The following is a 23,942-nucleotide window of genomic DNA, read 5'->3' on the forward strand; positions in this document are numbered from 1 at the left end:
CAGAAGCATGTTCAATATTTTACCACTATGTCATTGGGAAGATCCCCTGAAGAAGGGAACAGCTACCCACTCCGGTATTCCTGCGAGGAAAAGGCCATGGACAGAGGAGCCTGCGGGCTATAGTCCACAGTGTCTGAGTCAGAAGTGACCGAGTGAGTAACACACTTACAGAGCTCATATTTAACAAACCTAATATATACACAACTAGATTTAAAACAGAAAACTGGAGGGGGGCATATCCTTGCTATGACAAAAAGAAACAGTATTCTTTTCATGTATTTTCTTTAAAAAGCAAATTCAAATGATTTCACAATTTTTTGAAGATACAGCTAATAAGTATTAAGAAATGAATCTTTCATGTGAAGAATTCCAGACAAGTGTTTTACTGATTATATTAGTGTTAATTTTGCAAGTAAGGACAAAATGTAACACATTAGAATCCATAGCTGCCAGCTAGGAAAAACCAGGGCCAGATCACAGAGACCTGTAAAGAGGTACCTCAGCTTTCTCCACACTTTTCACTCAGTGGAGTTTTATTTCAACTTGGAAGATATTTTTCACTTAAACAGATACGTCTGTTTTATAAATTTTTGATAAAGAACAAGTTACTCTTGAGAGTAACCTATTTTTCAATGGGCTTCAATAAAAAATTTTCTTTAAAAAAATGTAGGTCCATACACTGCTTAGGAAGTAAAGCAAATTTATTTTCAAATAGAATTATTAAAGAAAAAGCTCCAACAAACGCGGAGTACTAGCTGTACTTACCAAAAGAGTAATCACCCTACACTCACATTCTGAAATAAAAAAAAAGCCAGAAGGGAAACAGGACAGTATCCACAGGACCAGAATCTCCAGTGAAGATTTACCGACTGTGATGAAGGGGACCAAAGGGGACTGATAGCTCATCTCTAAAAGTGACATTAAGTCACTGACTTTCCAGTAACACTTTTCATTACCTTTCTATCTGGGGCATGTTTGGTTGATGTGAATACATCTGTTTTGAGTAACAGTATATAAAACAAATTTGCAATTAATATATACATATTTACATTTTTGCAAATCATCCCATTAAATACAGATAGGATATCTTTAATTGTAAACTGAGTACTTTATAAAAATATGAAATTCAATGTTTACAGCTTGAAACTTTGCATATTAGTTATTGTTTTGCACTTAAAAGATAGATATATACTTCAGTACAATTTTTCTTAATTTGAGACATACCTCTGTGAATGCCTTCAATGTCTAAACAAAATATTCCTATCACTACTTCTTCCTCTTTAACATGTGAATTGAATTTACAAGTACTTTGCTTTTGGTGCTTTTAAATATTTTCAGCAAGGCAGTTTTTTTTTTTAAATTTTTAAAAATTAATTTATTTTAATTGGGGGCTAATTACTTTACAACATTGTGGTGGCTTCTGCCATATGTCGACATGAATCAGCCACGGGTGTATATGTGTCCCTCATCCTGAACACCCCTCCCAACTACATCCCCATCCCGATGTATTTTTTTTTAATTTATTATGTTTTTTTATTGAAAGATAATTGCTTTACAGAATTTTGCTGTTTTCTGTCAAACCTCAACATGAATCAGCCATAGGTATACATATATCCCCTCCCCTCTGAACCTCCCTCCCATCTCCCTCCCCATCCCACCTCACTAGGTTGATACAGAGCCCCTGTTTGAGTTTCCTGAGACATACAGCAAATTCCCATTGGCTCTCTATTTTACATGTGGTAATGTAAGTTTCCATGTTATTCTTCCCATACATCTCACCCTCTCCTCCCCTCTCCCCATGTCCATAAGTATATTCTCTATGTCTGCTTCTCCACTGTTGTATTCTAACACATATATACGGAATCTAGAAAAATGGTACTGAAGAATTTATTTACAGGGCATCAATAATTTTTTAAATAATTACTTCGAGTTGTAAATTATCTAGCTTTAAGAAACACTCAGGAAGAGTCATTTAGCATAAAAGTAATTACTTCCTCTGAACCATACTCTAATGCTCTATAATTTTAAGTAATACATTTCTGAGTAAATAAATTATAAAGGCCTGTATTCTTAATTGTTTTTCCTCTGTTTTCATGGATCTTTGGTCAATAAACTGTTTTTGGCTGCACTTTCTAATGAGGCAGGAAACTAAAGAGTCTGGATAGGAGCTTGCATAAAGCAGACACACAGAGCCCGTCTGCCAAGGCAAACCCACAGCAGTCACAGTGGTCACTCTAACAGATGAGACCAGGGGAGGGCCTTCCGTGGAGAAAGGGCTCGTTAATATCAAGCAGACACGAATATTAATGTGGTGATAAAGTACCTCAGACAGAGAAGGAAGGGACATTCAGACATCATCTAACCCATGGTCTACCTTCTATTTCAGAGATAGAATTTGTAAATATTTTCAAAGAGAGATCCATCTTTTTCTCCTAAAGCCCATTCAAATGTTTAATTGCCCATTTTCTTGATAGAGCTTCAACTTATTTTCTTTTGTTACTCCATTATGGAAACAGAGACTAGTTACTGAGCGATTTCCCTTGGGAAATCAGTCATCAATTTGATAATATTGTTACGTGTTGGCCTTCAGGTTAAGTAACTTTTATTCATAGGCTTGGTAATCTGTTCTATAAATCACGTTTTGGTTCTACTATTCTGGGGCTTTCCATTTATCTCTTAAATGTGGAAACCAAAATTAAATACAGTTATCTCCTAATGAACAAAAATATCAGAAGAGCAATTTCCTTTCATATCTTAAGAATGATTTTCCAGTTTCATGTTAACTGTTAATTCAGCAGTATCATTCGGTGGCTTCATATTCGCTCAGGGGCTCATCATGACTCAAGGGTTGTTATTGCTACATCTAACTCTGGCTGGATCTAATCCTTTGTTACCTTTGTTGCTTTGAAATGTTATTATGAGTAAAGATGGTAGATTGAACACATGTGTCTGCTTTAACTCTCTTACATCCCTACAAAAACAATGGTAAATTATTTTTAAAGGCATAAAACCATGAGAATAGGAGAATGACATCATGAAAGGAGATGACATTAAACTCTGGAAACTCTCAGATGGTGGAGTGTGGATAACTTCACAGACTCACAAAAATCAAATCTTTGCACTGGAAGCTGAGGGACAGCCTGTGTCAAACCATAAAATCTTTAAAATATTTAGAATTGACTGCATGAGTTACATGTGGAAGTGAGGGTGAAGGAGGGGAACTGAAATGAGGGAGATTGGTTGGAAGCCTGTTTAGGAAATGGTCTTAGAAATCCCCTTCTCTGCTTGTGCAGTTGGCTCACTGCCCCCTCCCAATTCCAGCCTGAAGGTTTATTATCTGAAGAGCGTAAACAGACCATCGCTGCACGGAAGACCACAGACTGTGTTGAGGCTTCCAGGCTGAGAACAAGGAGAAGAGATGGAAACTGCAGTGTTTGCAGCTGAGGCCCCAGCAGGAGCCTCCTACCCTGCTCCCCAGACGGTAGCTCCCCAGGCAGGTAGTGCAAATGTTTCCTCTGGGGAATCTGATCAGAATGAGACTTCAAGACACTGAAGCTGAGGGTCCTGCAATGAAAAAAACCCAACTAGACTACCTACAGTAAAGCTCATGGTTGGCAACACCACCATTCACGCCTAATAGTCCATCAGTTTTTTCTAGAACCCATGCTTTTGTATGAGCAGATGGCTAAGGATGACTGGTGCTGAGGGAACCCTCTAAGTTGTATGATAGACCTAAACAAACTGAAAGAAGCAGAGTGCAAGAAATAGAGATATGATGTGGCAAATATTTTTAAAAATTACATCTCCAATTTTGTCTTCCTATGAGATGATATGTATATACACAAATTTGTTGTTGTTGTTCAGTCCCTAGGTCGTGTCCGACTCTTTGTGACCACATGAACCACGGCACACCGGGCTTCCCTGTCCTTCTCTATCTCCTGGAGTTTGCTCAAACTCAAGTCCATTGAGTCAGTGATGCCATCTAACCATCTCATCCTCTGACATCCCCTTCCCTCTTGCCTTCAATCTTTCCGAGCATCAGGGTCTTTTCCAGTAAGTCAGCTCTTCGCATCAGGTGGCCAAAGTATTGGAGTTTCACCTTTAGCATCAGTCCTTTCAGTGAATATTCAGGACTGATTTCCTTTGGAATTGACTGGCTTGATCTCCATGCAGTCTAAGGGACTCTCAAGGGTCTTCTCCAACACCACAGTTCAAAAGGGTCAATTCTTCAGTGATCAGTCTACTTTATGGTCCAACTCTCACATCTGTACATGACTCCTGGAAAAACCATAGCTTTGACTATATGGACCTTTGTTGGCAAAGTGATGTCTTTGTTTTTTTTTTAATACACTGTCTAGGTTTGTAATAGTTTTTCTTCCAAGGAGCAAGCACCTTTTAATTTCATGGCTGCAGTCACTGTCTGCAGTGATTTTGGAGCCTAAGAAAATAAAGTCTGTCACTGTTTCCATTGTTTCCCCATCTATTTGCCATGAAGTGATGGGACCAGATGCCATGACCTTCATTTTTTGAATGCTGAATTTTAAGCCAGCTTTTCACTCTCCTCTTTCACCTTCATCAATAGACTCTTTAGTTCCTGTTTGCTTTCTGCCATTAGAGTGGTTATCATCTACTTCTCTGAGGTTGTCGATATTTCTCCTGGAAATCTTGATTCCAGTTTGTGAGTCATCCAGCCTAGCATTTCACATGATGTACTGTGCATATAAGTTAAATAAGCAGGGTGACAAGATACAGGCTTGATATTCTCCTTCCCCAATTTTGAAGCAGTCCGTTGTTTCACGTCCAGTTCTAACTGTTGCTTCTTCTCCTGACTCAGCTCAGTTCTGGAGCCTGGAAGTGGGGGAAACAGCCCCCTCCCCTCTGCAATAACAGGAAGAGGGAGCAGAGGAATTGGCTTGTCTGGGGGAACAAAGGGATTGTTGTCCAAATAGGTCACGGTCATCAGAGGGGCATGACCACAGCCACCCTGGAGCCCCAGAGCCTCCAGGCTGGTCCCCAGGAAAGGTGGGCTGGGTCTTTCTCAGCTGGAGGAGGTGGCTTGTGCCAGGAGGACCCAGAGTGACCATGCTTTTTGCTCAGTCTACCTGCTGGGCCAGGCTGGAGCCACCTCCTTCCTTCTGACCACAGTCAAGGTCCCAGGGCCCAGCTACATCCCAGGCCTGGAACTTCCCTGGTGTTCCAGTGGTTAAGAATCCACCTCCTAATGCAGGGAATGCAAGTTCAATCCCTGGTCAGGGAACTAAGATCCCACCTGCTGTGGGGCAACCAAGCCCACGTGCCACAACTAGAGAGCCGGCATGATGCACTGAAAACCCAGCACGGCCAAAAAGAAAAAAACCCAAGAAACAAAACCCCAAAACCATCACCCCAGGCCTGACGTGAGGCAGAAGAGAGGTGTCAAGGCTGCTGTCTCTCCTGCTGGTCAGTTTTGGGGGTTGCAGAGTGGACCCTGGGGAGGACGAGACCCCGGAGGTTGCCCTGGCTCAGCCTTGGGGGAAGATAAAGGAAGAGCCAAAGAGAAAGGTGGTTTATTATTCTCAGAACTGCACATAATGGCAGGAGCTTCTTTCAAGACCAGAGACGAGGACCTTCCCTTCTTGGTTTTGGGGCTTTGGTAAGGAGACTCATTACCAAAGTATACAAGTTCCTCAGGAGGCAAGTAAGGTGGTCTGGTAGTTCCGTATCTTTAAGAACTTTCCAGTTTGTTGTGATCCACACAAAGGCTTTACTGTAGTCAACGAGGCAGATGACTTTGGAATTCCCACGCTTTTTCTATGATCCAATGGATGTTGGCAACTTGATCTCTGGTTCCTCTGCCTTTTCTGAATCCAGCTTGCACATCTGGAAGTTCTCAGTGCATGAACTGTTGAAGCCAAGCTTGAAGGGTTTTGAGCATTACCTTGCTAGCATGTGAAATGAGGACAATTGTGTGATAATTTGAATATTCTTCTTTGGAATTGGAATGTAAACTGACCTTTTCCAGTCCTGTTGCCACTGCTGAGTTTTCCAATTTGCTGACATATTGAGTGATGCACTTTAACGGCATTGTCTTTTAGGATTTGAAATAACTCAGCTGGAATTCCATCACCTCCACTAGCTTTGTTTGTTGTAATGTTTCTTGAGACCCATTTGACTTCACACTCCAGATGTCTGGCTCTAGGTAAGTCATCACATCCTCATGGTTACCCAGGTCATTAAGACTCTTTTGTATAGTTCCTCTGTGCATTCTTGTCACCTCCTCTTAATATCTTCTGCTTCTGTTAGGTTCTCACTCTTTCTGTCCTTCCCCATGCCCATTCTTGCATGTACTATTTCCTTATCTCTCTAATTTTCTTGAGGAGACCTCTAGTCTTTTCCATTCTATTAATTTCCCCTATTTCTCTGCATTGTTCACTTAAGAAGCCTTTCTTATCTCTCCTTGCTGTTCTCTGGACTCTGCATCCAGTTGGGTGTATCTTTCCCTTTCTCCTCTGCCTTTCACTTTTCTTCTTTTCTCAGCTGTTTTCAAGGCGTTCTCAGACAACCACTTTGCCTTCTTGCATTTCTTTTTCTTTGGGATGGTTTTGGTCACTGACTCCTGTACAAGGTTACGAACCTCTGTCCATAGTTCTTCAGGCACTCTGTCTAACAGATCTAATCCTTTGTATTTATTCATCACTTCCACTGTATAGTCGTAAGGGGTTTGATTTAGGTCATACCTGATTGGCCTAGTGGTTTTCCCTACTTTCTTTAATTTAAGCCAAAATTTTGCAATAAGGAGCTCATGGTCTGAGCCACAGTCAGCTCCAGGTCTTGTTTTTGCTGACCGTATAGAGCATGTATACAAATGCATATATAAATTAATATCTTTACTGTAGATATATTGAAAGACGAGAGCAGGATAATACTTACTAATGTGTGTGTGTGTGTGTGTGTGTGTGTTCGTGTGCATGTGAGTGTGGTATGCTCAGTCATGTTTGACTCTTTGTGACCCTATGGACTGCAGCCCTTGGTTCCTCTCTCCATGGGATTCTCCATCCAAGAATACTGAAGTGGGTTGCCATTCCCTTCTTCAGGGAATCTTCCTGACCCAGGGACTGAACTCAGGTCTCCTGCATTGCAAGAAGATTCTTTACTGTCTGAGCCACCAGGGGCTTCCCCTTCTCAAGGTTCTGGGCCACTAAAGACGCAGATGTTACCTGAGGTCTCAGGTGTCCTGACTTCGGGGCTGACTTTACAGATGTGCTACCTTCCACCCTCAGAAGGTTGCCCCTGCTTGGTCTAATGTTCTGCTATTGCTTTCTTATAATTCTTAATAATTTTTGGACAATGCACTTGCATTTTCCTTTTGCATTGAATCCTGCAAATTACCTGGCCTGCCTATGCCTCTATTATTTTTCACTGTTTCCATGAGAGTTTGAGATGTCTTTTTCCTTTTCAGATGTTTGAGGGATGCTTGTTGTGGGGGAATGTCTGGATTGCAAAGTTTGGAGCCTATTTCACGATGTTTGATTCTAAAGTCAAAAAAGCAAAGGAGCTTCTAATATATAAGGGCAACATTAAAATTACAAGAAGAAAACTCATAACTAAAAAAAAAGAGTGAATAATTGTATTAAAAACTATCAGGTCAGAGCAAGATAAAGATACTTAGTAGACAGCAAGATGAAATCAGCAGCATGAATTCATGACCTTTGAAAAAACATTTTTTTTTTCCTATTTTGTCACTGAAGCGACCTAAGTCCCTGGGCTACTTTGCTCTCTCTCTAGTGCTCAGGTGAAATAAGATGATGTCCACTCAAGTGCTGACATTTTGTTCTGTCTTACTAATTTCTGCTTAAAATAATCAGGCTTCCTGGAGAGATGATAACTCCATGCTGGCAGTGAAAGCCTTAAGATGAACTTGGGGTATCCTGTAATCTTACTCCCTGGAAAATTCAACAGTGTATGTACTTAGCTTAGCAAAGCAGGAACCATGAACCAATGTGGGTTTATTTTCTAAAGGCAATTCTCACCTTATTAAGCTCATAGTTGAGGGAAATAATCTTGAGTTTTGCAAACCATTTGACAAAATTATGTAATATCCTTGTAAATAAAGAAATGTGGATTAGATTTTAAGACAACTATTTGGATACAGAGCTCACTAAAATAGATTAAATAGATGCTTTACGAATGGGCAGGAGGAACTCAATGGTGTTTGGATCTAATCCTTTTAACTCAACATTTCTATTAAAAATTATGACGTGCCTATGAAATTTGGAGATGACACAAAGTTATGAGGGTCAGGCAACCTGCCCTACAACAAGACAAGATTCCAAAAGATATTTTCAGGTTGGAACAATGTATGTACGAGAATCACTTGAAGTTGAGTAAAAATAGACATAAAAATCACACACTTACATTTAAAAAATGAACACAAAGCATAATGAGAAAGACTCAATTTTTTTAAAGTTTCTATAAGGTGGATGGAGGGTTGTTAGTTCACTTAAAAGTCAAAATGAATCAACAGTGTGATACAGACACTTTTTTTTAAGGAACACTATCTTAGGCTGCATTATTGAAGTGTCTAAATCAGGGGTCAGAAAGCCTTCTTGCCAAAGGGTCACAAAGTAAATATTTGATGCCTGGTAGGCTACGCAGTCCTTGTCATATACTTAAACCTGCTGTCCAGCATGAAAGTGAGCAGAGAAAATACATAAAGAAAGGAGTGTGACTGCACTCCTATGACACTATTTATGGACACAGGTTTGAATTTCTGATCGTTTCGCATGTCATGAAATATTATTTTGATTAAAAAAACATTTAGAAATGTATCCTCCTTCCATGGGCTTCCCAGGTGGCGCTAGTGGTAAAGAACCTGCCTGCCAATGTGGGAGACAAAAGAGAAGCTGGAGGAGATAATGGCAACCCCCTCCTGGGAAATCCCATGGAGAGAGGAGCCTGGCAGGCTACAGTCCATAGGGTCGCAAAGAGTTGGACATGACTGAAGCGACTTGGCATGCAAGCAAACACCTCCTTCCATCTGCCAAAAAGGTAGAATCAATTCTTAGCTTGTGGCTATAACAACAACGAGAGGCAGGTAGACAGGGCTGGTGGCCATGGTTCACTGAACCTGGTCTAGATCTAAAGACACTTTCCTCTGCCTGGTCACAATACTCCTGGAGAATGAGGGCCGTTTCTCCAGGGCGATGACGTGGGGGAACCGGACATGTTTGCTCCATGGAGGAGAAGACTAAGGAGAGGTACTGCGGATGCTCACTCAGAGGGCTGTCGTGTGAAGAGAAGGTCCTTTCCCTGTGGTGGCTATAGACCAGGAATAAGGAGAGAACTTACAGGGAGGCAGACTTAGCTCCATGTGAGTAAGAAGCTCCTATCTGAGCTGCCCCATCCTAGGACAGGCCACCTCTTAAGGCAGATGGTGCACAGCATCTTTGGACGAACGTTGCTGGAGAGATTGTCGACAGCAGAGGGGAAGGAGGAAGCGGGGACAATTCAGAAATGTGTACTCAGCAAACCTCACCTTCAAAAATCCTCAGAACTTCTTGATTAATATACTTCTTTATTTCTTCAAATGAAACCACATCAGCCTAAAGAAGAGGAAGAAAAGGTCTGTTAATACAGAACCTAGCACAAATGAATAAAGAAGAGAAGCAGTGGGTTGGCATGCATGCATGAAACGTTTGTAGAGATCCACTGATCAAGCAAAATAGTTTTGTCCTTTGTAATAATCCCTGGATACTTGTAAAGTCCATATCTAGCCGATTCTATTATGTGTCTTCAAAGGATGAGAACTCTAACTGGGCTGATTCTTTAACATGTTTCATTCATGAGCTAAAGCTTACTAAGTTTTACCCACTTCATGGTCAAGTTTATTTTGCAATTTACACACTGCAAGCAAACCTGTATTCAGCGATTTTCTTTTCTTTTTAAAATTTTTATTTATTTAATTTTGGCCGTACTGGGTCTTTACTGCTTTGCGTGGGCTTTCTCTATTTGTGGCGATCGGGGACTGCTCTCTAGTTGTGGTGCTCGGGCTTCTCATTGGTAACTTCTCTTGGTGTGGAGCACAGGCTCTGGGGTAGACAGGCTTCAGCAGCTGTGGCACATGGGCTCACGAGTTGTGGTACATGGGTTTAGCTGCTTCATGGAATGTGGGATCTTCCCGGACCAGGGATTAAACCTGCATTGGCAGGTGGACTCTTAAGTGATGGGTCACTGGAAGTCTGAAATTTTCCTGATAGAAAATGCTGTGGAGTCTGGTTAAGGGAAGTATGTAGATGATGCCACCTGACTTTTTAACCCCTTTACAAATAAATCTACATGAATTTGACCAAGAGCCTAACATTTATAATAGCACTTGACATTTATAATAGTGATGTTTTATTTCAGGACCTTGATAGTTTTAAAAGGGAGCTATTATTTTTCACAGTGGTTAAGGCTTCAAAGTATGTTGTTACTCTGCTTTGTATTTGGTGGTTACTATCCAGGGATACTGTGCGGCATTAAAGACAGAATGATGTGTTCGCAGAGTGAGAGCTTCTGTGGGACTTCACAGTTTCATTTTCACTGTTTGAATGGATGTGTCTAGTACCACAGGCTGGCGCAGCACTGAGAGTTCGTTGCTCAGGCTTGATTTGAGCAGAACACAGCGAGAGTGGGTGAGAGAGTATGGTGGGAACGCCCAGTTCGGCCCAATCTCTGGACTTCACTGTCTATCAGGGGACAGCATGTCCTTCATTCTCTGGCCTCACACTAGGACTGCCCCCCCCACCTTTCTTCCTGACGAGGACATACTCTGACTCAGTTCCTCTGCAGAATGGCCATCCACCACCTCCTGAGGATGCTTATAAAGATACGGGCCTCCTTAGCCAGATACTCTCTTGGGCCAATGGGTTTCCACTTCAAAGCACCACTCAGGGCAGATTCATTGTTCTGACAGTCAACAAAATGGAGGTTTAACATAAATAGATGTGTGTTTTCAGTGTAGTGGAAGGGGCTACCATTGATCATATTTGAGGGCAAGGCCCTGGAGTCGGTCAGAGCTGGGTCTGTCTGACCCCTAGATCACTGTGAGCCTGGACAGGTCAGAGTTCGGCTTCTGCATTTGTCAAGGTGGAAGGTGAGGTCACCTGTCCTCTCAGGTTAGTCGTGAGGATCTAAGGAGGGAATGTTCAGTGAGTACTCAGCATGGGACCCGGCACATCACTTGAAGTAAATGACATGATTGCTGCGCTTGTAGAGGCCAGCTTAGGTTCATTTTATCTGGAAAGGTTTATGACTTGCAGTCCCAGCCAGGAGCTCCAGGAGGTCTCTGCCCACTTACCGGGGAGCCAGGGAGGCCCGGGAGGCCTGGCGGGCCCTGATGCCCAGGGGATCCTGGGGAGCCCTTGTTTCCTGGGGGCCCCACAGGACCTATGGCCCCCTTTATCCCTTGAAGGCCTGGTTTTCCTTGTTCACCTTGTGGGCCTCGGTCTCCTGGAATTCCCTGATCACCCTGTTAGGGAAAAAAACGAATTAGGATGATCTCTTCTAGAAGCATGTTAGCGAAGGTTCTGGATTCACACTGGCATGTGTTAGCTGTGGAGCCTTTGGTAAGTGGATTAAACTCCCTGCACCCTGCTTCCTGTCCCTAAGGGGGGCTGTTAGCAGTATCCACTGAATAGATGATGCTGAGAAGTGAGTTAACTTGGCACTCGGAAAGCACTCAGCTCCAAGTCAGTGACGAGCTAACTTGCACCCCGTTGTCAGTCCAGACTGACGGCGTTTCTCAAAGTCCACAGTGGCGCCGCCACTTCAGGCCTGGGTCTCCTTTGCGATAACAGAGGACGATGGCTAACAAGAGTTCATCACTGAAAGCTTCCACTTGGAAAAGCTTCAGGACGCTCAAAATCTCTCCTAAATCAGGTACTTTATTCTTTTTATGCTTTCTCCTGTATGTTTGGTCTTTGTTAGTTTCTATGGGTTGGTTTCTGCACTCATGTTTTACCCATGTGTGTGCACTTGTGTGTGTGTGTATGTGTGAGTGCATTCTATGTCCTAAAGGGACATGACTGAGGAAGGTGAGAAAAAACAGCCTTTGGGAATGTTCAAAGCAGGTGACTGGGGTGGAAGGTCATTACTGAGATCATTTATTCAATAATGTAAATGAACTATAAGAAAATTCATTGAATGAGATGCTGTAACAAATTAGATGTTCTTGAATCTGAGAAGTTTCTTTAATGCTGACTTTTTCCTTCAAGGCGTTTACTACGTATAAGTTTGTGCGTGAGAGTATGAAAGAGCAAGGGAGAGGGAGGGAGAGAGAGAGATGGAATATAAATGAATGAATATGCGTGTATGTTGGCAGATATTTCAGTTTCCGCATTTCAAATATTAGTTCCACAGCTCCAGGAGGTGATGATCACACTGAATATGAAAGATTGGTGCATTAACCTGCCCCATATTTTACTGTTATTCTTCTATTTGTGATTCTTCTGCAAAAGTTCAAACTCTATTTTTCCTGATTTAAAAAATAATGAAATGAATGAACAGTTACTGAGATCTATCTAATCCTAAATGAAGAGATATAGAATGAAGCCATGCACAAAGAAGAAAATCATTTGGACCTAATTTAAATTCTACTGCCTTAGTTATAAAAATATGTCTCATACAAGTATATCAACCCAGGTCACATTTGGAAAAATATCTGAGATGAATAAGACAAAAAAAAGAAAGAAACCAAAGAACTACTAGCACACCTTGAGTATATGCAAAATAAACACAATTAAAATTATTTATAATTTAGGTACAAGGATGTTTATTATAAAAACTGGAAAGAACCTAAATATCCCAGAAAAAGGGGCAAGGTATTTTCCAAATACCTTGGAAAAGGTATATCCAAATATTGGAATAACATATAGCCACTAAAAGGTCTGTGTGGATCTAGGTTTTCTGACATGGAAAGATGGTCATCATATGTTAGGTGAAAAGAGTCATTTACCAAAAAGTATGAACCCATTTTTTTTAACAAGTATATGCTCACTTGCATTGATGCATTAAGCAAACGTGTATATTACATTATGTATAACAGTGAGATGGAAATAGGTCCAAAATATCAATAGTGCGTATCTCTGTGTAGTGAAATAAGGTAGACTTTTTTCTTTTTTCTTTGTGGTTTCTCTATGTTTGTATTTCCTTCAGTTGTCATGGCTTATTTGTGTGGTGGCAGTGGTGGTTCAATAATCAAGTCATGTCTGACTCTTTGTGACCCCATGTGACCCTGTGACCCCATGTGACCCTTGTGACCCCATGTGACCCTTGTGACCCCATGTGACCCTTGTGACCCACCAGGCTCCTCTGTCCATGGGATTTCCCAGGCAAGAACACTGGAGTGAGTTGCCATTTCCTTCTCCAGGGGGTCTTCCCAACCCAGGGATCAAACCTGGGTCTCCTGCATTGCAGGCAGATTATTTACCACTGAGCCACCAGGGAAGCCAGATTATTTGTGTAAGGATAAGTAAAACAGACACCAGTACATAAGAACATACCCCCCCACACCCAAGCCCTCACTAGAACCCCTAAATAACAATGCTCAAGGAACCTGTGGCTGAGGAATAAATCCAATTCTAGTAGAAAATGTTAAGGTTTCTTAGAGAAAATAATGGGAAGTTGCAACATTGATATCAACAACCAAAACCACCACCAGAACTGGCATTACTGGTAGCTCCATATGTCTTTCTCTACCTCTGACCCCAGCCCCTTATTCAACCAAGCATTATTCCTCCAGACTGGGGGAGGGGGTGTCCTCAGCGATGCCTCTGCTCCCTGGGAGGCATGTGGAAATGCAAGGCGACAGTTCTGGAGGGAGGCTGATGGTACAGCGTCTAGTGGGTGGAGGCCAGGCATGCTGCTAAACATCTTAACAAAGCACGGGATGCGCACCGATGACAAAGAATTATTGCCCCCAAACATCAACAATGCTGAGGTGGAGAAACCCTACTCTAGGTGAAAAGCACATGGGTGATGGGTACAGTGGGTCATGTATCTGACACAGGAGGCTGATAGGAGCTTTCCAAACTGGGATCACAAACCAGACATAGTTGTGAATCAAGGCCACACCGTATCACCTACTGCGGGGTCCCTGAATGGCCCTGTTTTATGCCTGGCAGAGATCCTGGCTCACGTACACGGTAAGTTTCTTCATATCAGGAGATTTCTAGCAGGTCTAAAAATATCATGGTGTAATTCAAACGATGGGGCAGCTGTGGAGATGGACTTAACAGTCATAGTAGGGATGTACATACCCGTTCTCCTTTGGGGCCTCTCTCTCCAGGCTTACCCATGATGCCCTGAAAAACAAATGTCAGCACTAAAATCACTGCATGCCAAGATTCCTCATCAGTCGACTCCACCAGGAATTCTGGCAGGTGATCTGGATGTAGTTTTGCATTAGAACATTTATTTTTAATGGCATTTTCCATACCTGAATACCTGGTAATCCATCTTTCCCATTTATTCCCTGTAAAGACAAATAATGGTTAGTATTTCTGATTCTGCATTAACGGAAATAATTAAATGCAACAACAAGGTAAAGTTTCAAGGACTTTATCATATCTCCACTGAGATTTTGTTGAGGCAGTGTGGTGAAATAGAAAACAAAATTGACAGAATCTGCCCTAAGTTTAAATTCTGACTCTATAACTTACAAGTTCCATTTACTTCAGGCAATTTACTTAACCTTAATAGCATCAGCTTCTCCACTCACAAAGTGAGGATAAATAATGGCCTTAAAACTAGGAATTTAGGGAAATAACAGAAAATGCCTAGCTTACTATAGTCAACAGCGTTGTTTTCCTCACTTATTCCACTAGGTCCATTCTGAGAAATAAGAAGACTTCCCATGGTGCTGGGTGGTCAGTATATGATATTCATTGTTCACTTTCAACAATTATCCTACCAAAGAGAGTCATTCTCAGTAAATGACCTCTGTTGTTGCTTGGTAAATTTCATAACATGGCTACAGCCTGATCCTGCTATGAAATAAACTGTCAGCCAGAGACAACAGCTATTTTTCAGTTGGAAAATATGAAAGGACAGTGAGAAATCCGTAATTGTGCTTTCTGAGAGTATTAAATACTGGTTTCTTCTTAGTAAACTGGAAGCTTCTCAAACTCTACAAGGCAGTTCCATAGTTGATAAAAAAGCCTAGTCCTGCTTGCAGATTCGTGAGCCCAGGAGAAGCCCCGGCTGGTAGGTATAAGAGGGAAAGCACTCAGGATCACATCAGATACTGAGAGACCCACAGCAGGTTTGTCTCTGAGCTTTGACCTGAAGAGGGAGACCAAGGCGAGGAAGTGATTTCTCGGCAGCAGGCAGGCGCAGGGACTCCCTCCTCTGCAAAGCCTGGGAGACTTTCGCTGGGCTGGGACGGAGTCTACAAGGATGGATCTCCCGACAGTGTTTTCACTGCTGTAATCACACTGGGTTGGGAACCTAGCCCAGTCCCCCAAGCTCCCTGAAAATCCTGGGAATTACCTAGAGCACTTTAACTAAGACCATGTTGCCTGAAGCATCACGTTCTAAGGATTCATGCCATCCAGAAACACAAGGAAGAGATAAAGCTGGTTAAGGAGACAATGTGAAAGAAACAACCATGTCATTTGAATAAGAGAAGATAAACCTGGTGTAAAAATGTAATTCATGCTTTTGGTAGCAATACAAGAAAATGAACAAACTTCTAGATAGTTTCTTGTCTTTTATAATTCATTAGTGACTGTCATATGCATTCACTTTTCTCCGCTTGTGCTGCTTCATTGCTTCAGTCGTGGCCAACTCCCGCGACCCCATGGACTGTAGCCCACCAGGCTCCTCTGTCCATGGGCTTCTCCAGGCCAGAATACTGGAGTGGGTTGCCAGGCCCTCCTCCAGGGGATCTTCCCAACCCAGGGACCACACCCGGGTCTCCTGCATTGCAGGCAGATTCTTTACCACTGAGCCACCAGGGAAACCTGTCTCTTTTCTCTATGAAGATGTTATTAACTTGTTCTTTATCACCAGTAGGGGGTGGGGAAGGTCCCGGTTTCAGAAATTTTTACAAAAACCTCAATGGATTTACCTTTCTCCCTCTCATTTCACTTATCTGAAAGACCCCTACGCTTCTTTCTAACTCAGGTGTCCATCTACCACACACTTGCGTCTGAGCAGTGGCCTGAGGTTGAAGAAGAAGGGGGGCCCTTGCTCAGGTGTTCTGATCAGCACCTGTGGCAGCAGCTCCCAAGCAATCCCTCGATATTTCTCGACTTGACTGCTTCTTTCCAAAAGTACCTGCACCTATTTTCCTGTCTCATGAAACCTCCAGCATTACCAGCATTACCAGCCCATTCCTCATGGTCAGTGATGACTTGCATCCTTCACGGAGAAAACAGCAGGAGGGGACCCACTCACCGTTCTGCCTCCAGCCCCACCCACCTGTGCTCATGAGAACTCTGACTTCTGCTCCTTCCTCCTCTTAAGAAGGAGGTTCTGCCCTGTTCCTTGTGAAGACCAGCTTCCACTTGTGAGTCTTCTCTCCTGACTCAGAGCCCACTCTCTTGTATCTTCCAGTGCCTCCTTTCAACAGTCATTCTTTTTTTATATTTGTGGCTTAGCTGGTAAAGAATCCTCCTGCAATGCGGGAGACCTGGGTTCGATCCCTGGGTTGGGAAGATCCCCTGGAGAAGGGAATGGCTACCCACTCCAGTATTCTGGCCTGGAGAATTCCATGGACTGTGTAGTCCATGGGGTCGCAAAAGGTCTGACATGACTGAGCGACTTTCACTTTTCATTCATTGATGAATGGGCCTCTGGTGCTGTGTGTGGACGCTCACTGGTAGCAGCACACAGGCTTCTCATTGCAGAGCTTCTGCTGCCGCGGAGCACAGGCTCTAGGCATGCACGCTTCAGTAGTTGCGGCTCAGAGTGTGGGCTGAGTTGCTCTGTGGCACGTGGGATCTTCCCAGATCAAGGATGGAACCCATGTCTCCTGCACTGGCAGGCAGATTCTCAACCACTAGACCACAAGGAAAGTTCTCAACCAGGTCATTCTTATCACGATACCATCATGCTGTACGCTCTCCCCCAGTGATGCCTGCGTTTCCAAACCCAGGGGAGAATTTTAAGCTCCCTTGATACTCTGCTATACGGTTTCCTCTCCATTCTCTCAAACACTTGGCTCCCTTGACATACAGGAACTCTCCTTCGCCTGACCTTCTCCACCTCTCACTGGCTGCCCCTTCTCAGTCCTTCGGCCAGAGCCTCTCCTAATGGCTCTGTTCTCTTCCCAGTTCACAGTGACCTCATTTCATCCAGGCTCAGGTTGAAAGACCCAAATCAGTCTCTGCAGTCCTGGCCTCTCCATTAATTCCAGAAGGATCCACCACTTACTTGACATTTCCACTTAGCAGTCTACTAGTGCTTCAACATGAACATTTTACAGCAGAGAACTCCTGGCTTTTCCTCCCAAATTCACCCATCTCCCGTCCTTCCGGTCTCACCAAATGTACCACACTGACCAGGCTGCTCAGACTCCAAACCACAGCTTTGCTGTATCTCTTTCTCACCCACTGCATCTGGCCCATCAGCAAGTACTGATGGCTCTGCCTTCAAGACACATCATGGCAATGCTTCCTCAAGGTTCTGTCTGCTTCCACCCTTCTCCCTATCGTCGGCTCTCCAGGCAGGAGTTAGTGTGGTCCTCGAAAATGCAGTCCCAGTCATTTCCTTACCCACTACAAATGCTCCAATGGGTCTCCATCAGACTTCAAATGAAACCTGAACTCCATCCCTGACTCAGAAGTTCCTCACAGTCCGGCCACTGCCTGCCTCTCCCTCCATGTCTCTCCTGCTCTCCTTCAGCTCACCTTCCTCCTGACTTTGTCCCTTCTGCTCTTCCTTCAATGCAGCAGGCTCTGCTAGCCTTTCCTTTTTCTCGAAACAATGTCCCCATCCCTGCTGTCTCCCTGACCGCCCCATGGCTTGAGCTCTCCCATCACACAGGGTTTGCGCCAATGCTGGACCCTGCTTGACCGCCCTATTGAAATGCTACTCCAGGGCTTTACCCTGCTTAGATCATCTTCTACCTGAACCATGCGTGTTTGTTTCTGGTTCGTATCCCTACACTAGAGTATAAATCCGAGGAGCTGCAAGCACCCGGAACAGTGCCTGGCATGTCATAGGTGTCCAAGAAGCATTCACTGTCTGAATAAACTGCTTTTTGCATTAACTCCCTGGGAACGCGATGGCATTTCAGAGAGCCTTACAGGGGTTGGGATGGGGAGTTGGTAAAAGGCGGGGGAGAGGAGGTGGAGATTGAGACAAGTGTTAACGGACCACCTTCCATGGCGGGCACTGGACATCGCACCATGTCATGTTACCTCAGTGACTCACAAACCCTTGGAGTCATATCGCAAACCCAGATCTCCCTGACTCTAAACTGCATATCCTTCCGGTTTTTTCACGTTGCTCCTCTGGGGAGATGGTGGCCAGGGAATGCCCCGACCCTGAGGTTTCACAGGGACGGAGCAGCCTCCTGAATTCTGTGCTGTTTGGTCACCTTCAGCCACCCCATCTCCTAACAACAACCTGTTCCCACCCAATCCATGGTACAGAAACCAGCAGAGGGAGCAGGGACGTCTATAAAGAGCACCCTGTCTATTCCTCTATCTATCCCCTCCCTCAGGGCCCAGCACACCCTTAGCCCATGGCAGGGATGGGCTGAGTGAACTGAATATGTTCTGTCTGCTTCATATGTTGAATGAACTGAATTAATCAGAATGATTGTTACAACGTCACATCAATATTATGTCTCAGTAGCCAAGAGCTCTTTTAGGACATGAGTGGGTGATGCATTTGGCAGTGATTAACAAAGGTGTAAGGACAAGTCCACAGATAAAGGAGGGAACCTGAGACAGAGCCTCTTTCTACTGTAGCTCCACACACAGGTGTTAAATCTGCAAGTCTGCATATTTCAGGATATGACAGGCCATTTCACTTTTCACTCGGCTGAGAACAGTAGACCTAAGAAATAATGAGTCTAATTTCCTGACACTTAAAATAAAAGGCCTCACTGTTCCCATGGTGATTTAAGACTTATTCACAGGGAGCTGGGCCCTCAGGGAGAACCACACCCCAAGAAGCCATTGGCAGACCTGCTCACACTTCCTCAGAAACTTTGTATTCAAATCTCACTTTCTGAGGTGACAAGTAAAGAGGCAATGCTGAGAACTTTTCTTAAACAGGCAAATTTTAAATAATGAAAAAGACTTACAGGCTTTCCTGAGGGTCCCTCTGGTCCAGGGAAACCTACGTCTCCAACAGGGCCTCTCTCCCCCTGTAGACATGTCCACAGACAAACATCAGTTGCCAAGAAAAGCTTTAGAACTGCATGCAGTCAACATAAGGACAACCGCCAAGGAAGAAACAGGAACTCACCGGTTCTCCCGGAATTCCTGGGGGGCCTGGGGCTCCGGGCTTCCCCTGAGGAATCAGATCACCAGGAAATGTTAGGTGCTAAATTACTGAACAAGGCCACATGTTTTCCTTCCACACCCGCATGTTAGCACCTGTGCTGCAGGTGTGGCTCTGCACTGGTGCACCACCCCCGCTGGACAGAGTCTGGGGACCACACTCCACCGTGCAGACAGGAAGGCAGTCCCTCAGTGCGTGTGTGGGTGCCCACCAGAGACCACTGGGAAAAAGCGGAGTGGGAGACGGACCAGCGCCGGTAGCAGTGGGCCGAGCCCAAGTGTCCAGGCCAGGCCTGAGGAGCCTGTCCTTGAGGAGCCACCTCCCGCCCCTTGAACCTCATGTGGGTGGGGATGTTGGTGTGGGGCTGAGACCACAGAAATCCCAGCAGGTTTCCAGGGAAGGAAACCTGGGCTTCTTCTCTACTTGCTGGCATCCCCTTGGCAGGTCAGTGATGGCTGAGTGGTGAAGGGAGGCAGACGCAGGCCTGAGATAGCATCCTGGGCCCCCATGGCCCAACTGCGGCAGGAGCTCCTGAAATCTCGTGGACCTGAGTTGGGGCATGTGTTAGAGCTGAGAAAGCCAGTGTCGAAAGGGCCTTGGCATGGACTCAGGGGCGCAGGGAACTCGCGCCTGGAGCTCCAGATGAAGATCCCAAAGGCCAGGCAGCCCCAGCAGGGACCTCAGAGCACCTGGGGAGGGCACGGTGCCCCTGGTACGCACCTGCCCTCCTGGAAGGGAGGGGAGGAAGGCCACGGGAAGGCCCTGGATGGCCTGTTTACACAATAGGAAGGGACAGACTTCTAGGCGGAGCAGGGCTGGGCCCTCTGGTTCTCAGCAGAGGTCTGTGATGTGCAGAGCAAGTGGAACATCCCTGCTTCAACCAGAACCATCACCTTAAAAAAGTTTTTTTTTAATTGTGGTGAAACATACATAACGGGAAATCTACCATTTTAACCATTTTATGTGTACAATTCAGTGGTATTGAGTACACTCACACTGGTGTGTAGCTATTTCCAGAATCTTTGAACTATTTCATTGTCTGAGCCAGAGTAAGGTCCAGTTATAAAAACTAAAGTAACAGTTTTTAAACTTTTTTTATAGCCAGTTTTTATATATATAGCATGCATTTTTTTAACCCTTCCCCATTTTTGTAACTGTCAGTTAATCTTCTTAATGATGAGATATGAAAACTGCATTTTAGGTAAATGTATTAGATCTATCCAAACAAGTGGCAGGGCAGCCTCTAATTTCAATCATGCTGCATCCTTCAAAAACATTCTTGGAATTATTCATTTGGATTGTCTTTTGAGTCTGTCACTGATCTTTTAAATACTTCAGTGGTTGCTAGTATTTTTCCTTTTATGGCAGACTTAGTTGAACATAATTTAGAGTCCCACCTGGATGAATACAGTAGGGCATTACACTTCACCATGCCTTAGGGAAACAAAAATGGGGTGTGAATATGAGAGATGCAGGTTGTAAGGGGACCCAAGGTGATCCCAAAGGCAAGTACAAATATGTTGCTAGGAACAGTAGGGAGCTGGGGAGGAACAGGATTAAGTGTGAGCCAGTTTTTAAGAAGAATGCTTTCTGGTATAAAAATTCTTGGGTGGTATCACTGACTCAAAGGAACATGAATTTGAGTAAACTCCAGGAGATAGTGAAGGACAGGGAAGCCTGGTGTGCTGCAGTTCATTGGGTCGCAGAGTTAGACAGGACTTAGTGACTGAACCACAAAAACTCTGCAGTGCTTGCTAAATAAAATATTTTCATGTGACTTTTACAATCACACTAGGACTGCTGCTGCTAAGTCACTTCAGGACTTGACCGAAAACAGGTAAGGAAGGGGGTGTCATCCTGCATACAGGATGCCTCTCTATGGAGTGTGTTAGTCACTCAGTCGTGCCCGACTCTTTGCCACCCCATGGACTGCAGCCCACCAGGCTCCTCTGCCCATGGGATTTTATAGACAAGGGCACTGGGGGGTTTGCCGTGTGGACGGGTCTTTATTTTTTGTTGTTAGGTTCAGCAATGAGACAGAGGGAAGCAGAGTGGCTGCTCGCCTTTTGAGGGATGGGGGGAGTTATTGGGAGGCTCTGGGTGCTGGTGGGTGTTGGCAGAGGTCAGTGGGTGGTGCAGAGATGGCAGGGCCCTTTCTTGTCTTCCTCACGTCCCTGTGATTGAAGCACAGGGCTTCCACTGACTTTCCTACCCTAACTCACCCTGCAGGGCACCTGGTGAGGATAAATGGGCTCTTATTCATAAAGCCTGACCACAAAATTTTAATTAGCGCATCATGAATGAAGATCAAAATGATCCCCAGGGCCCCGAGAAATGATTTTAACCTTTCCTGGTGCACTTCCTATTCATTTGAAAAGACCTTGATGAGATTTAAAACATTTGACACCAGAGAGCAACAAAAATGATTGAGAGGCTTAAAGGGCTAGTTTATGAGGAAACATTAGCAGCAATAAAGCTCCGCTAATAACACCAGGCTGAGGGAAAACTCAGGCAGATGGCAGCTTAATACGAAGATACTGAAGCACATTGCCTGAGGATGCGAACTTTGCCTTCTGAAGATTAAGAAACCTTGAAATATTACAAGAATAGAGAAACCCAACAAGTTTCTCAGACCTGTGTGGTACTGATGCATTGGCACAGGTAATGGGCTTTCCCTCCCCACGTGAAAGTTGAGTTGGGAAGAAAAAAACAAAGGAAAAAGTTTAAAAGATGAAAATAAAGACAGGAGCGTTCTTGAGGTGGGAGAGAAACAGGTGGGTTTAAAAAAACTTTTTGGGTTCTGTTTCTTAAACTGGGAGTTTCAGGAGTCAGCCAGTGCTCCCAGCCCTTTTGGCGGTTGGTACCTGTGAGAACAACATGAGATAGACGGAACTCACCGAGATTCCTGCTGCTCCCGGGGGACCTGCCGGCCCTCGATCTCCCTGGAAAAAACATGTGCTGCTTAGAATCAACCTACACAATCTCCACTGCTAACACTGATGCTCAAATGCTAATTTGGATTTGGTAAAGCTTCTCTTCGGAATTTATAAACTGTCGATATTAACTGGTGTGAAGCTAGAGGCCAGATGGGGAAAGGACAAAATAAGAACTGCAGCCAGTGGAACCTACTAAAGACTTCTCTCTCTCTTTTTTCCCATAATACCAAAGCAAATAATAGTACTAATGAAAACAAGCATTCACGGTATCATTTCTGTTAACCTAATCTTTAAGACAGAACCCCATAATACTTACAGGTAAAATTAGCCAATACTTTTATTCCACATATTCAAAAGTAACTTATGACCAATAATTAAAAGACTAAGGCCTTGAATGTCTTCTGAAAAGCTTTCAATAGACTTGTCTCATTGGATGTAGGGTTAAAATGAATGTGTTTAGAACTAAGGATTTTGTGGTTTCTCCTCATGAGTCCAATAAGACCCCTGGAATTTCTCTGAACAGTGGAATGACTCAACCTTTTTTCCAAAGGCAATGTGGTATTTTAGAGAAAGCTGACAAGGCTAAAAATACTTATGGTTATATATGGGGCAGTAAAATGGCAATTTTTGTTGGGCAGAGTAGACATTAAAAATCTTCGTAAGTTCACTGAGGGACATAAAAGAAGATTTGATTAAATGGAGAGAGATGTTTTGCTCTTGGAGGGCAAGACAGCGTTGTAAAGGTGTCATTGCGCCCAAACTAATTTATAAATTTAATGCAATTTTTACAAATTGCAGCTTGATCAAATGATATTAAAGTTCACTTGGGATAATAAATATATTTGAGGATAAGAGGAAAAGTTAAAGAAGAATAATAACGACATTAGCAATACCATATTTCAGCATGCAATAAAGCTATAATAACTGAAATATGGAATATTGGCCCAAGATTAAGCAGTATATCAATGCAATATAACAGAAACTTCAGGAACAGACCAACATTTATAATAGGGTTTTAGTAAAGAAAGGGCTGTATTATTCAACAAATAGTGCTAATAATTAAATAATTTCTTGGAAAAAGTCTAATTCCTCTCTTTACATTATACTCCATATAAATTCTGTAAGATTAAACATAAAACTGAAAGGCAAGGACCAACTAGGATAAAGCCTCCATCATATAATATAGAAGTAGTGTCTTAATTATATAAACCATAGCTACAGTCAAAAAAAAAAAAGAACTAGTAGAAAAATGGGTGAAGGACCGAAACAGGGAGTCCTCAGTTCCACTCTGCTCTTTTAAACTGCAGGGTTTTTACCCTGGAAATGAATGTGCTGGGGCTTTTCATTCAATGGAAATACCTGCATATCTGATAACGATGAAGTTAAGAGGGCTCCTGTCTGAGAATACGGTCTTTCCAACGACTGGGTCTCACAGTACTTCGAACCAGTCTAATTTAATTATCTGGCAGAACTCTTATTTCCATAATTATACCTGAGACCTTGTCAAAAACAATAACTATGTCTCTCTGT

At 43.5% G+C, this 23,942-nt stretch overlaps 1 protein-coding gene across 1 annotated transcript in view; it reads right to left on the bottom strand.

Moving 5' to 3' along the window:
- The window catches only part of COL19A1 (collagen type XIX alpha 1 chain), a 417,733-nt gene that overhangs the window by 18,920 nt on the left and 374,871 nt on the right, over window positions 1–23,942 (bottom strand). Inside the window, exons 41-47 of the mRNA XM_043439611.1 lie at window positions 22,374–22,418; window positions 19,441–19,485; window positions 19,277–19,339; window positions 14,456–14,491; window positions 14,277–14,321; window positions 11,318–11,488; window positions 9,515–9,581 (exon numbers count right to left, since the gene is read on the bottom strand). Of these exons, the coding sequence (XP_043295546.1) occupies window positions 9,515–9,581; window positions 11,318–11,488; window positions 14,277–14,321; window positions 14,456–14,491; window positions 19,277–19,339; window positions 19,441–19,485; window positions 22,374–22,418 (472 nt within the window). The remainder of the gene's footprint in view (window positions 1–9,514; window positions 9,582–11,317; window positions 11,489–14,276; window positions 14,322–14,455; window positions 14,492–19,276; window positions 19,340–19,440; window positions 19,486–22,373; window positions 22,419–23,942) is intronic.

Source organism: Cervus canadensis, chromosome 20 (assembly GCF_019320065.1).
Source record: "Cervus canadensis isolate Bull #8, Minnesota chromosome 20, ASM1932006v1, whole genome shotgun sequence".
Classification (NCBI taxonomy): domain Eukaryota; kingdom Metazoa; phylum Chordata; class Mammalia; order Artiodactyla; family Cervidae; genus Cervus; species Cervus canadensis.